Consider the following 17,464-nt stretch of genomic DNA (forward strand, 5'->3'; position numbering starts at 1 on the left):
TATGACTTCATTTTCAATCTATAGATCCCAGCGGGCTTAAATATGAACAAAATGTGCTCTGTGGAGCATAGGAAGTGCCGATGTGTGCAGCGGGGCACAGTAAAGCCCTGGGTAGTATAATCTAATTTCTAGGAGGATATAAAAAGTTGGGAGTATTCAGTCCTGTGATCATATTCATTGCACTGTAATAGTTAAATAGAAAATACAGCTTTCGAAAAAATATGTTTCCCAGATTCATATCCACTTTTCTCTATGTTACCATTACAGCACTATTCAGCACTATTTACTTACTGCACCCCGGCTCAAGTACTGAACAGTTTTGTCAAGTTTATAAAGTTCTAAACTTTAGGTCCTAGGTAAGTGTTTTCCAGTCAGTGTGCCTCCAGCTGTTGCAAAACTCCCAGGATTCCCGGACAGCCAAACATTTTCTGAAATTTTACTCTTCACATACACCAATAAGCTAAGTCTGGGCTGGTGTCGTTTAAGAGACTTGTCAGTGGCTTTGCACCTTTTCACAAAAATCTATTCATAAATCCCTTCCATATCATGGGCATTGCCAGTGGATTGCAACTCAAAATTGCACCTTTTCTAGACACAAAAACAGCGTAAAGACAATGATAAATGTCGGCCATAGTACCCAATGGAATGGGGCATTTTGGAAAGTGTATATCCTCATAGCCAGTAAGCAATATGTTCCATACCTTTAATTTAGAATTTGCATTCAGCATCACATATTTCACCGTCCCCTGCACATTTTCAGTCCACGAAGCCAGCCAGGTAACAGTGTTGTCATGGCGAACTTCTTTCCACTTATGGCCAGCAGGGGGCACAGGAATTTTTGAGTCTCTGGATTAAAAGGGAGGATGAAAAAATAAAGTTAAACAAAAACATTCATAGCTATGGATAGTGTTATTATGCACATGGAGGTTGGGCTGCATTCACATCACGATTTCTCCATCCGACTTGAGTACACAATTTTTATAGCTTAAAATCGTATGGAATGGTATATAAAGTCAGATCCTTTGACCTCCATAAAAAAATCGGATCCTTTACACACATCCGATTTGATCCGCATCCGATTTCACATGATTTTTGTTGAGGTCTGAAATCGGGGCCAATCCCGATTTCAGACCCGAACAAAAATCATGTGAAATCGAATGCGGATCAAATCGGATGTGTGTAATGGATCCGATTTTTTAATGGAGGTCAAAGGATCTGACATTATATACGATTCCATACGATTTTAAGCTATAAAAATTGTGTACTCAAGTCGGATGGAGAAATCGTGATGTGAACGCAGCCTTAGTAAAACTAGATGCTCTAGCATCACCAGGCAAATTTAAGTGCCGCTAGAGAGTCAAAAGGTGCTTGACGCCTGATATACTGTTCTACTATATAAAACATCTCCCCATAAAGTGCTCTTATTGAGCGCGCAGGAAATGGAACACACCGCGAGCTGAAAGAATGTTCACCTTAACTGTAGAGATAAACATTCCCTTTATCTAAATGAAACAGGAGCAATGCTTTACAGTCCATAATGTAATCTTTCAATCGTATCACAGGTTATTAAATCTCCACAGAACACGAGAGCCGCAATTTCAAACAAATTCAACCTCGCAGCTCAGAGCAATGTGTCGGAAGTTCAACCCAAGATGCCAGTGAATTGTGAATTACCTGGCAGGTCACAAGTTCACGATCTGGTTGAAGGAGTAAGAAATGAGTTATATGAGGGCAAAAAAATTTTGGTCCATTGTATTACACTTTATTGTCCGTTTCAGCTACATCCATTTCCCTGTAGGTGGCACTGTTGTATATGAAATGGCTCAATGATCCATTCCTTAGTTTATTATTCTCACCTAGGATTCTACAATTCTGATGGTTCTGGTTCCTGTCGGAAAGGAATGTGAAGGCAAAATAAATAGCCCAAGGTAACCAATGATTTAGTAACTATAAGGGTATAGTTAATGTACAATATGTAAAATTTTAAGTAACATACTTTATTAGGTAAAATAAAACCATGGTAAGTTGATGGGATTCAGGGAGTTTTAAATACATTGTAGTGCGTGACCCATCCAATGGATGGTTATATAAAGTTCATTTATGTATATTTGAAGACAGTATGAACCTTGCATGTTGACTTAAGGAAAAGGTTTTTTTGTTTTTTTTTGGGGTGGGAGGTAACCAGGGCATTGTAGATAAACGATAAACATGTCATAGATATCAACCATCTTTAAAACTGTGGGGCAGATTTATCAAAGGGACTAACAATCCAATGTATTCTCTGTATCAGTTCTCAACCCTTTTACTATAGGATGTCCTCGGAGGAAAGATAACATTCCAAATAACAGCTGTCAGTTCAGGTAGTCAGGCCAATACTTCTGCTGCTATGTGAATACAAAAATGCCTCTACACTACGCCTGTGTAAAACCAGCCTATCCCTAACTCCAAAGGAGCCTGGTGTATAGAGAAATTTACAATAGTCATATTTTTTTAATTCTACATTGTTGCAGAGATTTGCCTATTTTGCCTGAACCTGACCCATGCAGAGCACGTATGATCAGACTAAAATCAGTCTGTCATCCTTATTGTAAAAGTCTATAAAGAAGAGAGAGTGCACTCCATAGTGTAGTAAGTCCACGCAATAAATGGAAAGGAAAGAGCGGGGTGAGAGATACGCTTACCCCCAATAGGTTGTGTACCCCATACACAACCATCGAAGAAAGCATAAAGTGATCGTCCTGCAGCCCTTCCACATGATAATTCAACAGGTAGGAGACAGGCTTGCTTCAAGGAGGTGGGGAGTGAACACTGCTGGACAGATCAATACAGGTAGCGGTAGCAAACATTTTTTTTCCCAAGATGCAACGCGTTTCGCAGTGTAGACCAGCTGCTTCATCAGGCATGATGCCTGATGAAGCAGCTGGTCTACACTGCGAAACCCATTGCATCTTGGGAATAAACCTGTTTGCTATTGTGGTGTCCTGGTACCGTACGTTGTCCCCAAAGTCAGAGTTCCTGGGTACCGGTAGGGTCCTCCTAGTGGGATAACCCCTTGTCATCTCTTCCTTCTTTAATTTTATGTGTTTGATGTTTATAATATATATATATATATATATATATATATATATATATATATATATATATATATGTACTTCCAGGACCTTAGGTCACATGACTACTAAGCCTACTGTTAGGTTAAGCTTAAAGGAAATCTGTCATCAGAATCACCCGCACTAAACCTGTTACACAGGCTTGTAGTGCGGGTGATCCTGATTAAAAAAGCTTCTTACCTGGTTAAAAATGGTTCAGCGGTTCTTAAGATATCTATATTTTTAGTTTTCTGTTATTCCCTGGCTTGGGACTCAGTGGGAGGTGTTATCTCGGACTCGGCCACACGTCATTCTAGCTGGGCGGTGCATGAGGATAAGGTCATGAATATTCATGAGCCGGGTGGCCGCTCCGCCCAGCTAGAATGACGTGTGGCCGAGTCCCAGATGATAACACCTCCCACTGAGTCCCAAGCCAGGGAAAAACAGAAAACTAAAAATAAAGATATCTGAAGAACTGCTGAACCATTTTTAACCAGGTAAGAAGCGTTTTAATCAGGATCACCCGCACTACAAGCCTGTGTAACAGGTTTAGTGCGGTTGATTCTGATGACAGATTTCCTTTAAAGGGTAGCTCCCACCACCACATTTTTTTCTGTCCCTGCCTATTACCCATCTATCCCTAACCCCCTCCCTGCCTTTAATTTTTTTTTTTTACATATTAAAAATGCTTTTTTGTCTGCCTGGTAGCGTGCTCACTATCAGGCAGACTTCCCCAGCAGGCACCACGTCACTGATGCCTGCTGGGGCCGGCACTTCCGCCCATAGTTCACCTATACAGGGTGCCTCCAGCTGTTTCCCCACTGCAACTCCAAGCTTGCCCTGACATCTATTGGCGGTCAGGGCATGCTGGGAGTTGTAGTGGGGAAACAACTGGAGGCACCCTGTATAGGTGAACACCGGAGCACATACCGCTCCCCGCCGCGCATCCCGCAACCCCCCCCCCCGTCGTGCCGCTCAACTCACTCCCCCTTAGTTCACCCAGAGTACCCCCTCCCCGCCGCGCAGCCCGCAAACCCCCCCCGGCCCCGCCGCTCCGCTCAAACCCACTCCCCCTCAGTTCACCTATTCAGTGTCCCTCCAGGCTTCCCCAGGGCATGCTGGGAGTTGTAGTGGGGAGACAACTAGAGGCACCCTGTATAGGTGAACACCGGAGCACATACCACTCCCCGCCGCGCAGCCCGCAACCCCCCCCCCCCCCCCGGCCCCGCCACTCCACTCCACTCCACCCACTCCCCCTCAGTTCACCTATTCAGTGTCCCTCCAGGCTTCCCAACTACAACTCCCAGGGCATGCTGGGAGTTGTAGTGGGGAAACTGGAGGCATACTGTATAGGTGAACAGTATACATAATACTTGAACATATACATAATACATGTATACATAATACAGTGAACATAATACTTTACCTTGTCCCCGAGCCTGCGCGCATCCTCTTTCTTCAAAGCGCTCGCTCCCGCCTGTCTGATTGACAGGCGGGAGCGAGCACAGCAGTGATTGAATTTCGAATCGTTGCCAGGCTTCAACGAGTAGAAATTCAGTGGTGACGTCACTGCTGAATGCATTCGCCCACTAGGAGGGCATCCCCTAGTGGCCGAATTTAAAAGTGATTTTAAACTTTTAAAATCGTTTTTTTTTATTAATCTATATTAGAGATATGTTTTAGTACTTAGGTACTACAACATATAAATTTTTTGTTTTCATGACAGTGCCCATTTAAGGATCTTTCAGGTCACGTGAGTGGGTCACATGATGTACTGCAGTGCTGTGTGAAAGGACTGACAGTTGGTGGAACCAATAAGCTATGAGCCTGCCCCCTTGCCATATAAGGACGCTGTATCCAATCCTCGCTCTCTTGGGTTCTGGACTAGCAGAGAGAAAGAAGCTCCGTGCATACCTTCAAGACAAATCTAGGCCTGAAGTCTACTAACTTCAGCCGAATATAAAACAGTCAATCCTAAATCTAGGTGACTACTGAACCTAAAAGCAAACCCTAAATTCAGTGGAACAGCGTAAAGCAAGCCTCAGAGCTTATATTCTCTACAAGGTCCCAACCAACTGTGAGGAACCTAAAGTCCGGTCCTCTGTAAAGACTGTTACTCCTGTTAACCTGCATAGAAGTTGCAGTAAAGTTATTTCCAGTTTACTAAACCTCCAGTTGTGGACAAAACCTTTATTCCTCCCTATCATTCTTGGGACGGGCGGCGGTAGGATAGATATAGATAGATAGATAGAGATATATATATCTGTAGAACCCGGACCCTGGCGTCACGACAGTTAAGGGTTAGGCTAGGTTTCCACTTGGTTTTTTTCTGGCAGTTTTTGGAATACTGCCACTGCAGTTTCTGAGCCAAAGCCAGAAGTGTATTCAAAAGTAATAGGACATATAAAGGAAGGACTTACACTTCTCCTCCCTTATGGATCCACTTCTCACCTTGGCTTAAAAACTGCAGTGACAGTTTTTGAAAAACTGCCAGAAAATAAACCAAGTGGAAACTTAGCCTTATTCCAACACCCTTTCATCACTGCACAGCTACACCCTACATCCCCACAAGCTCACCACACTATTACTAACTGTACTGATCTGTCCAGCACCATGTTTACACACCCCCTCTTTCAAGCAAGCCTGTCTCCTACTTATTGTAAAAGTGACAGAGTAAGATGCTGCTGCTACCATCTTGGGGAACGCTAACAATTTACTACCAGGGAAAGTGGCAAGATTGAGAGGAGAGAATGATTTATAAGGGTAAAAAAGCTTCACAAGAGCCAATATGGCATACAGCTACTTCTGGTTGCAGAAAATGAAGTTTAGAGCACAAACAGCTGAAGGTTTCAGGAACACACGACTGTCAGATCACGGTCAAGTCCAAACCCAGTCCCCTGTCTTTTTTTAGAACAAAGAGGCTGCAGCAGTTACTGGAATAGGGCTGTGCTGTTGGGCCAATGGCATATATGGATGCACTGCTTCCCTGTATAAACACTGGGGACACAATAAACCTTCACTGCTCATACACTGGTGGCCTATAAATGGGATTTCACTAAAAAAACCTTTATTCCAGCTGTAAGACCTAGTATGGTCTTTGCAACCTCGTAATAATGATGGACACATTCAAAATCATAGTAAAAACTCGAAACCTGCTTCCTTGTGTTCTTGTATACTACATAGGTTCGCAATGAAGAGAACCATCTTAATTAAAATGTAACCAGGTCTCTCTGATCCTCCCCCCTATCACCCCAGACTCCATGGTTAATATTACAATTCACACCGCCAGACTGCAGAGAGATTAAACCTGCATAGAAAGCTTTCAGACATATCAGTCTGGTTAATCTCTGCCATCAATACTTTCCTACAGCTATTCTGCTCTCTTTCCATCTCTGCATTTCCAGAATCGAAGCATCACAAACCTAATGATGCTGCATTCTGTCTGGATGTGGAAACAAACACTAGAGCTGAATCATGGAGTTGTTACAGATGCCTCCTATCAAGCTGCTCCAATCTATGGAACACAATCATTGTAGCATTTACTAGATAGCATTACTTCCACCACCGCCTCATAAAAGCAAGAAACTGTGTAAACGTTTCCAGTACGAGGTCCTACTGGAAAATGTGCCCTAAGATTCCCCTCTTGGGCTCCAATCAATTGCATGTTCGTATTTCCACTTATCTGTTATGTCAAGCAGTGCAAGATCATTCACATGAAGGACATAAGCAGGTCTGTCTGTTGGGTTTCTGCCATGATATCTGTCTCTTTTTCTGCCATTGTTGATGGAATCTGCAGTGAAGGTTCCTAATTGAAATGTGAACAGAGCCTTAGAACTTCTATACTGGAGCTTGAAATGCTTTATAGAAAAGAATAATAATGTGACTGCTTATGGAGAAAGGAAAGTGCTCAGTACATAAGATTGGTAGTATTGTTAAAGGGGTATTCCAGGAATTTTTTTTTATTTGACTATGCTACAGGGGCTGTAAAGTTAGTGTAGTTCATAATATAGTGTCTGTACCTGTGTGTGACTGTTTTCTCACAATTCTTATGTGATTTTCACCCCCAATATTTATTTTTAACCCCTTAAGGACGGAGCGCTTTTCTGTTTTTTGCACTTTTGTTTTTTCTTCCTTACCTTTTAAAAATCATAACCCTTTCAATTTTGCAACTTAAAATCCATATGATGGCTTATTTTTTTGCGACACCAATTCTACTTTGTAGTGACATCAGTCATTTTACCCAAAAATCTACAGTGAAAGGAAAAAAAATAATCATTGTGCGACAAAATGGAAGAAAAAACGCCATTTTGTAACTTTTGGGGGCTTCCGTTTCTACGCAGTAAATTTTTCGGTAAAAATTACACCTTATCTTTATTCTGTAGGCCCATACGGTTAAAATGATACCCTAATTATATAGTTCTGATTTTGTCGTACTTAAAAAAATCTAAACTACATGCAGGAAAATTTATATGTTTAAAATTGTCCTCTTCTGACCCCTATAACTTATTTTTCCACCTCGGGGCGGTATGAGGGCTAATTTTTTGCGCCGTGATCTGAAGATTTTATCAGTACCATTTTTGTTTTGATCAGACTCTTCGATCGCTTTTTATAAATTTTTTATGGTATAAAGAGTGACCAAAAATGCGCTATTTTGGACCTTGGATTTTTTTTGCGCGTACGCCATTGACTGTGCGGTTTAATGATATATTTTTATAGTTCAGACATTTACGCACGCGGCGATACCACATATGTTTATTTACACAGTTTTTTTTTATGGGAAAAGGGGGGTGATTCAAACTTTTATTAGGGAAGGGGTTAAATGATGTTTATTCACTTTATTTTTATTTTTTACTTTTTTTCCCAATGTTATAGCCCCCATAGGGGATTATAACGAAGTACATTGATTCAATATACTGCCATTGCATTCAATGGCAGGGATCAGTGTTATCGGTGGTTGATTGCTCAAGCCTGGATTTCAGGCTTGGAGCAATCAATCGATGATCGGACAACTTAGGAGACAGGTGAGGGGACCTCCTACTGCGTCCTAGCTGATTAGGACATCACAATTTTATCACGATGGTCCCGATCAGCCCGAATGAGCAGCCGGGATTCTTTTACTTTCACTTTTAGACGTGGCGATCAACTTTGATTGCCGCGTCTAAAGAGTTAATGCCGGACATCAGCCCGATCGGCGATGTCCGGCATTAGCGTGGGTCCTGGTTGCTTATAGCAACCGGGACCCACTGGGTATGATGCACGCTCACCTTGTGAGCGCGCATTATATATGGGGACGCGCACATGGACGTTCATAAACGTCTATATGCGCTAAGGGGTTAACAGCATAAAAAATGACTGTTGCCTCAGATTTTTCCAAAGTTGCAATGTGGCCGAGACCTGACTCACTAGTCAGCTGATGACTGGGAGCCTGTCTGCTTCAATGGGTGGAGCGATCGCTTGGTGATGCAACAGCTGTAGGCACCCTGATTGAAAACCACAGGTCTTTGAATGGATGCAGCTCATTTATGTTTCAATGGGTGGGGTGGCTGATGTGCGGGAGGGAGGAAAATGGAATTTATGGGATTTGTAGTCAAAAGCTGCTTGTCAGGCTGCTTGTGACGGCTCATTGAGAAGTGGTCACTGCAGTCAGCTTCATATGAAAAAATAACTTGAAAAGAAACTAAGCAAAATTGTTTATAAAGACCTATGCAGAAAACTTTCATATATCAAAGAATAAAAATTAAAAAGAAGGTACCTATAGTCTTTGAGGAGGCTTTCTTCGGAAAAAATAATGGCCTATCCTCTACACTTGTTACTGCAGTTCACTTACAGTCACTTGACTTCTATTGCTCAACATACCCTAAGCAATATGTGGTGTCCCGGTACCATATTGTATACGTTACCTATATAGAGGTCCCCATAGTCAGAGTCTCTTGGACGTCGGGGTCCCTCTCGTAGTTTTCCCCTTGTCACTTCTCACTTAGTCAATGAGTATATAGCAGTTCTCATTAATATTAATATAAGTATAAATATGTACATATTTAGTTATCTACCTGTTCGGAGCATAGCAGGACCTGCGGGTCACGTGATTAGGTTAGAACTCTATGGTTTTGCTACAGGACCTTTGGAGGTTCCCTTGACGTGTTCACCCACAATGCACTGTAACTGTGAGTGACAGTTATTATGGACCAATCCATAATGGCCAGCCCCTGCCCATATAAGGGACCTGCGCCATCTTGATCGCTCTCTTCTCTTCGCTCTTGGGTTGCCGACTCTGGAAGAGGTAGGATCTCCGCAGCTTACAAGATGATTTACTAGGCCAAAGCCTTGCGGCCTAGGCCTCTAACTTAGCGGATAGACTAAGCAATTCCCCGCTACTCATCGCAAGATCACTGGACCTAATTACTCCCCTAAATCCAGCTGATCTCTGCTGTACAATCCTTCAGAAGCTAAATTGAGCTTACCTGATCCCAACCGACTGTCAATCGCTGCTCAAGCTATATGTAAAGAGACTCTGTTATCTGGACTGTTACTATTACTACATGTAGAGAAATTCATCAGTAAAAGTTCCTGCAAGTTTTCATTTAACAGCGGTTGTGGTCAATCCTTTATTTCTGCATCACCTATTGCTCTTGGGAAGGGTAGCAATAAGCCTATCAAGAAACACAGCATTTAACCCTCACCCTGGCGTCATGAGTAACAAGGGTTAACAGCGCCCTTAACTATCCTGAACAGCAACACCCTAAATACCCTACACCCCCACAAGACAGTTTCCTCTCATCCGCCACCACAACTCCATATGCACTTGAGAAGTCTATACTTCTCTTTAAAAGGCCACTCCATCCAGCCCAACATTATATTCTCATTCCAGCCAAGTATGGTAAGGATCAAACTTCTGCTATTCTTCCCTAGTGAGACCCCTCCCCCAATCTCCTGCCCGGTACCCTGGCTCTCGGCATGAATGACACTGTCGACCAATGCACAAAGGGGGTCAACACTCCCCCTCCATGCTTCTCTATGGGAGAGTCGGAAGGGGGGGGGGGGGTGCTGGTAGACACAGTTTATGAATTTTGAGTGCCAGGACATTGGGCAGGGGATCGTGAGGAGTCCGAGCGATTGGACCCCCTGCAATCTGACACATCTTATCCCTTATACTATTTATGCAAAAAAGTTGTTCTGTTCCTAGAAGCAAGCAACAATTTCTAATCTCATTTAGCTTTACGGAATCACATCCTAGCACAGGAAGTAGCTGCAGGAGAATGCATATTGGGTATACTTTGTAACAGGCAGTCTTTGATAGATATTCATGTCATACAGTAGTTTTAGTCGCCTTTTAAAATAATCTTTCAAACAACAAACATGCTAAGCCTGGTCGGAGTGTTAAATTGGATTATATTCCTGCTGAGGATACTTGGAACGAAGCTGTCTCTATGTAATCCCTTGTCTGCAGTTTCTACACCTTCCTGCTGCTCTCTGCAAGCAACAAAATCTTTCTAATTTGCCTAACTGTCCCGTCTTCAATGTGAGATGTTTTGACATCACAGGTCAGAGAGACAAGCAGTGCACTAATCCCATTTAAGACCATACTCAGCAGGCAGAGCACAGCACGCAGCGAGCATAAAACCCACAATCTCACACACTCTGTCCTTGTAAGTTAGTGGATGCCACATCACTACAATGGGTCCCACCCTCTTTTATATAAGAGAAGAAAGAAGTTTGCAGCTTATTCGTACATTCATTTTATTTAGTTTGATGCATCATTTTGTATTAAGGAAACACTTAAGAAAAAATCTGAGCTCTCCCCTGAACTTTCTTATGCCTCCTACTGAACTGAGATCACCATAGAACCCTGTTGATCTAAGCTTAGTTGAGCTGAACCATGAATAAAGACATTAAAGTGCAATGGTATGGCTGTCTGCAAGGCCAAGCATCATTTCTCAGGACTTTTTCAGTCAAAGCTAGATATAAATTATTGATCGCAAACTCCACAGAAAGCAAGTGGGCCATGTAAACCTCCATGCTACTGTTCTTCCCATTCACTAGGGGTGCTGTTGCGCACAGTGCCTATCCAACTTTTAAAGTGTGGTGTCCCGGTACAGGACCTGGTCCTGTCCCTGTCTATTTCCCCTCAGCCAGAGTCCCTCCATTTCCGTGGGGGCTCTCCTGCAGGGATTACCCCTAGTCGCCTCATATAAATTGTATTGATATATTATTTGATGTATAGGAAATATAAATGCATAGGACCTTTCCCGGGTCATGTGATGTACAGTTGTGATGTATAATTGTTTAAGGACCTTACTGGGTCATGTGATGTACCCAGAGTTCACTGGGTTCAGGACTTACAGGTTTGCTGGCCAATGAGCTTAGTCCAGCCCCCTTCATATATAAAAGGCTGTAGCCACTAAATTTGCTCTCTTGGTTCCTGCTCTTAGTTCTGGACTATCAAGCAAGCACAATCAGCATTACTTCATTCAATTCAATTCATCTAGGCCAAAGCCTGAAAGAACCAGTAGCCAATAAACCGTGAGTTACCAAGCTCAACCTATCAAATCCTGTGTGACTACTACCAGCTAAAATCTTCTAATTAGTAGCACAGTGGCCTGCATAAACAGCTCATTATTCCAAGTCCCAGCAAAACCTGTGAGGAACCTGCATCCTAGTTGTCTCCGAAAGACTGCATAATTGTAAAGACTGTTGCATACCAGTTAAAGTAAAGTTTTCCCGTTACTTCATAAAATCTGCTGTTGACATTCCGTTTATAATCCCTGCCGTTTATGGGCAGGTTGGCGGCAGGAACATTACTAACAAGCAAACGTCACGAAAATTAAGGGTTAATACCACCAGATCCTTCATTCACCATTGCAAAACCCCTGCCACCACAAAAGTAAACCATCTAAGTACATAAATTCTGTCCAATGCCAAAAGCTAGAATGTCAGTGTGTTAGGAGCAAAGGTTGAATAATGTAGCCTTAAATAGGGACACTCCTGATATATCAAAGTTATGTAATACATTTATTTAACACCATTAAAGCACCTTTCAAAATAGTAAAGATCGCAATGGAGAGGTCATCAGATTAGTGCTCAAAGCACATCATGCAGAGAAGTAAACCAAGTTGGTGAGAAGGAAAAGTGGATTGTCACTGGACACAGCTAGGATAAAACAGCTGAGAATAGAGTTGTTATTCTATTGGCGTTGACGTAAATCCTGGTAAAGTAGATCTTTAAAGGGAATGTGTAATCAGAAAATTATCTAGTGTTTAAATGCGGATTTTATGTAAAAAAAATATTTTTTTTATAATTTTAGAAAGGCTTTAGAAAATCTATATTCGAAAATAATCCTGAAATCTTGCAGTTTTAAGTTTTGCCACCAGGCCCAAAGCTAAGCTTACATTTTATTTTGTCTGTGATAGGGAGGCTGCTGCTGAAAGGTGATCAGTATAGCATTACAGTGAAAGGAGACTTCATTATATACACAGGATCTTAATACTGAACTTGCTTGCTTGTGGAATGACCCTTGTAAAGGTCAAAGAGCAGGCCCAGAAGCCTCTTTATTCATTTCAGTGGGACAGCTCCTGTCTGTTGGTGCCAATGTCCATGGGGCTTGCAGTAAAGCATATCTTATAGTTCAAGCAAGATGGCTGTCCCCATAATAAAATAAAAAAATGAAGTGCAAAAATTATTAGAGTCATAAAATCATTAGAAAAAGATCATGTAGGCAATACATCCCTTTTAATGAGCTGGGAGCTGTCCTTGGTTATGAAGCAGCCGCCCCTTGTCCCTCGGCATGTCATAGCTTTTTGGAAGATTATAATGACATTGAACACGTTAGTCGCTCTTCTGTGGGTCTATGGGGGTGGAGACTAATTTTCTAACTATTGTAGCCGTATTGGCAATAATTACAACCACTTAAGTGAATTTCAGGAATTCAAAAGCATCAAGCTGTGATTTAGTATTCAGAGGTCTTTCCAGCTCCTTAACAGTAACTGCCTGCGCTCACATACTCAAGTTTCTTTGTAGTCTGTTATTTAATTGCACTTTCTTCTCTCTGAAATTACTGCATCCCCTTATTTTCTATAGCACATGGTCAAAACTACTGCAATGGTTTTTTACTTGCTATAGAAAAGCATTTTTAAAGAAATCACTAAGTCCGTCAGACAGTAATTCACACTATGCAAAGTTTGTCAGAAACAGCCAGGTTTCAATGGAATGCTCCCAAGAAGTGGTTCAGTAAAGCAGTCAGTCCTCAGGGGTTATCATTTTAAGTAGAGTCTTGGCAATATTGGACTGAAGACAGAATACACCTAATTGCATTAGGATCCTCAGCTGCTCTGTAGACAACTGGATAATGGTGTTTGCATATTGATCAGGCTTGTAGGGACATCTTATTAAAAGGCATGAGAAGCTCCAAATCCGGAAATGAAAATATGTAAAAACAGGGGGTTAGTTTGTGGGGTGCCAGCAGGGCACAGGCCTAGGTGTTGGAAGGGGGCCCCACAAACAGCAAGACTTCATAGTTTGTTTCCTCATAGCCTTTTACTAAGTCGCAGAGAAGTGCAGGGCAACCATATAGTGAGAACAATGCTGAGAAGAGCAGGGCAACCATATAGTGAGAACAATGCTGAGGAGAGCAGGGCAACCATATAGTGAGAACAATGCTGAGAAGAGCAGGGCAACCATATAGTGAGAACAATGCTGAGGAGAGCAGGGCAACCATATAGTGAGAACAATGCTGAGAAGAGCAGGGCAACCATATAGTGAGAACAATGCTGAGAAGAGCAGGGCAACCATATAGTGAGAACAATGCTGAGAAGAGCAGGGCAACCATATAGTGAGAACAATGCTGAGGAGAGCAGGGCAACCGTATAGTGAGAACAATGCTGAGAAGAGCAGGGCAACCATATAGTGAGAACAATGCTGAGAAGAGCAGGGCAACCATATAGTGAGAACAATGCTGAGAAGGGCAGGGCAACCATATAGTGAGAACAATGCTGAGAAGAGCAGGGCAACCATATAGTGAGAACAATGCTGAGAAGAGCAGGGCAACCATATAGTGAGAACAATGCTGAGAAGAGCAGGGCAACCATATAGTGAGAACAATGCTGAGAAGAGCAGGGCAACCATATAGTGAGAACAATGCTGAGAAGAGCAGGGCAACCATATAGTGAGAACAATGCTGAGAAGAGCAGGGCAACCATATAGTGAGAACAATGCTGAGAAGAGCAGGGCAACCATATAGTGAGAACAATGCTGAGAAGAGCAGGGCAACCATATAGTGAGAACAATGCTGAGAAGAGCAGGGCAACCATATAGTGAGAACAATGCTGAGAAGAGCAGGGCAACCATATAGTGAGAACAATGCTGAGAAGAGCAGGGCAACCATATAGTGAGAACAATGCTGAGAAGGGCAGGGCAACCATATAGTGAGAACAATGCTGAGAAGGGCAGGGCAACCATATAGTGAGAACAATGCTGAGAAGAGCAGGGCAACCATATAGTGAGAACAATGCTGAGAAGGGCAGGGCAACCATATAGTGAGAACAATGCTGAGAAGGGCAGGGCAACCATATAGTGAGAACAATGCTGAGAAGAGCAGGGCAACCATATAGTGAGAACAATGCTGAGAAGAGCAGGGCAACCATATAGTGAGAACAATGCTGAGAAGAGCAGGGCAACCATATAGTGAGAACAATGCTGAGAAGAGCAGGGCAACCATATAGTGAGAACAATGCTGAGAAGAGCAGGGCAACCATATAGTGAGAACAATGCTGAGAAGAGCAGGGCAACCATATAGTGAGAACAATGCTGAGAAGTGCAGGATGATGCCCAATTTCTTAAAGTAATACATGCAATTACATACATGCTTGTTCATTCATTCAGGGACTTTTAGTTTAATGGCCTTATATTGGACTTGCCCTACTCTGCACACACTGCTCTGTTTCATCTCAAGGTGTGTACTCTAAGAAATCAAGCTTTATCACAACTAAATTACATAGGTTAGGAAAACTACATTATAAATGTCTATATGCTCTTGTGGTGACCACAGTTTTTTTTTTTTAGTGAGTGGTAGCGGGATCTGATGGAATTAACCCCTGGGGCAAGATATTGTTAACCCCTAGTGTTCGTGACGCCAGGATGTGGTTGTTTTGGTATAGGGTACCGCCGGCAACCAGCCCAGAAACGGCATGCAGTAAATGAGAGTCCAAAGCAAGGATTCTAAGCAACTTGAACGTTTACTTGAAAAAGGCAGATAACAGTCTTTACAACTAGCCAACTTCCACAGAGGTGACCGGGACACAGGGAACCTCTCAGGCTTGCTTGGACTTGTAGTTATTGTATTAATGATGCAGGCCACTGTACTACTGTTGTAACTTTAGCAGGACAGTAGTGAACTTGAATTGTAGAGGTAGATTTCACTTACAGTTTAGTTGTGGCTGCAGGTTCTTAGGCTTTGGCCTAGATAAGCTGAACTTGAATGGAACAGGACTTTGTGCTTTCTTTAATGCCAGGAACTAAGAGAGTGCAGGAACAAGAGAGCGAATATACAGACTACAGCCCCTTATATACTAGTGGGCTGGACTAAAGCCCATTGGTAGCTGGGGAACCTGTGCCCTTGGAACTCTGGATTTATCATGTGATTACAAGACACATGACCAACATTTTATACAATCTCTACAACTTTATACATACTGACACAGACACTAAATTAACATATTGAATATACAAGGCACTTATACCATATAACCTGGGGGGAACCCTGCAGGAGAGCTCTGTGGACTTGAGGGACTCTTCCTGAGGGGACTTAAGGACTGTACAGAACTGTGTTCTGTACTGGGACACCACACTCTACTATATGCTGGACTTTACCACCCTAACCAGCAGATGTTCACTTGTAGCAGGCTCCCCCTGATCTGTTCGCCGCATAAAATCCACATTGAGTATCAGAATCTCATTGATTCAACAATGGGACTCTGCTGCAAGCTCATTTCCACTGGCAGAATGTCTGCAGTGTGAGCAAGCACTAAAGGAAACCAGTCATCCATTTTATGCTGCCCTGCAGCTTACCCCTGCCCCAATGGCCTTGATAGATCTTTCCATTCTTGGGTACAGGAGGAGATCTATCAATGAAGACTTGAATCATTCTTAGTCTTGGTTTTGCAGACTGTAGTACTTGGTAGAAAAGATCGCTAGAACTATAGATAAAACATATGGGCTTCCATGAAGTGACTGCTGCACATGTATTCCTTAGCAGCTTGGACCTAAAAAGGCCAAATTTCCTCTGAGGACTCATCAACTCCATTATTCAGTCATGGAGTTTTACTAATGCTACATGAGAACAAGACCAGTGGAAGATCAGATTCCAGTTTATGAGTATGCTTTTGATTAATGTTTCTACAGCCATCAGCCTACTTAAAAAATGGAAATAAATTATATAGACTACGTATTACTTATAAATAGCTGTTTGTGGGGGTGTGTGGCTGATCACATACCATTTTACAGTATGCTTATCACCTGAAGCCCCCCTACCTGTACCATAGATACTACATTCTTTAGCCTCTCTGACAATCTCGGTAAGTGGTCATAGGGGTAGAGACATAATTGTTTTGTGTGTTGCATTTGATAGCCAGCATTCAGCAAACAGGATCCCACAAGATGCTAGAGTGCAGGCCACACCCTGCACAGCAAACCATACAATTACTTCTCTGGCGTATTACAGAGATTGTCAGGGGAGCCAAAAAGTATCATTCATTTTTTTTTAATAAGTAATCACAGATCAAAATATCCACTGTAATGTGACCACTTAGGGTCATTCAAGGTGAAAATAAAACCAGCTACAACTGGACAAACTGCAGTGTAGAGCCCTATAATATAGGTCAACATCCCCCCCCCCCCCCCATCTTCACATCTTTGGGCTAGTTATAATAAGAAAAGACTAAATTTGAACGAAAATTATAATCCACCAGAAACACACTTACTTGCTGCAGTTGATGATCACATCTTCTGGGAGGATTCGTTTCTTCAACATACCCTGCTTGGGGTGGTCACCTCTACCACGGAACAACCCTGGGGGCTCAATTTTGAAGTTTCCGATGCGCTCCTTGTGGCGATCCATGAGACAGTAGCCAAACTCCTCAACAAGCTTTGCATTCTCTTCCTTAGTTATCTGATTGTTCAGAAATAAAAGATTCAAAACTTATCTAAGGGAACAAAACAGAAATCTGCAGCAGTAGTATCCAGCGGGAACAGCATAATCCATCCATTCCCCAACATATGCTAGTCAGCCAGAACACTTAATGTTATGTACGTCACCTATCAATGGTTTATGACACCAATACCTATCAAGGGGTGAGATATATTAGGCAGAAAGTGAACAGTCAGTT

The 17,464-nt window shown here is 42.4% G+C and overlaps 1 protein-coding gene across 4 annotated transcripts in view; it reads right to left on the reverse strand.

The window, feature by feature from the left end:
• LOC130276433 (DNA topoisomerase I, mitochondrial-like) overlaps nt 1–17,464 on the reverse strand; it is a 224,744-nt gene that overhangs the window by 27,364 nt on the left and 179,916 nt on the right. For all 4 annotated transcript variants that reach the window (XM_056525812.1, XM_056525815.1, XM_056525814.1 and 1 more), the window contains exons 11-12: nt 17,060–17,247; nt 702–846 (exon numbers count right to left, since the gene is read on the reverse strand). In XM_056525812.1, the coding sequence (XP_056381787.1) occupies nt 702–846; nt 17,060–17,247 (333 nt within the window). The remainder of the gene's footprint in view (nt 1–701; nt 847–17,059; nt 17,248–17,464) is intronic.

Source organism: Hyla sarda, chromosome 6 (genome assembly GCF_029499605.1).
Source record: "Hyla sarda isolate aHylSar1 chromosome 6, aHylSar1.hap1, whole genome shotgun sequence".
Taxonomy (NCBI): domain Eukaryota; kingdom Metazoa; phylum Chordata; class Amphibia; order Anura; family Hylidae; genus Hyla; species Hyla sarda.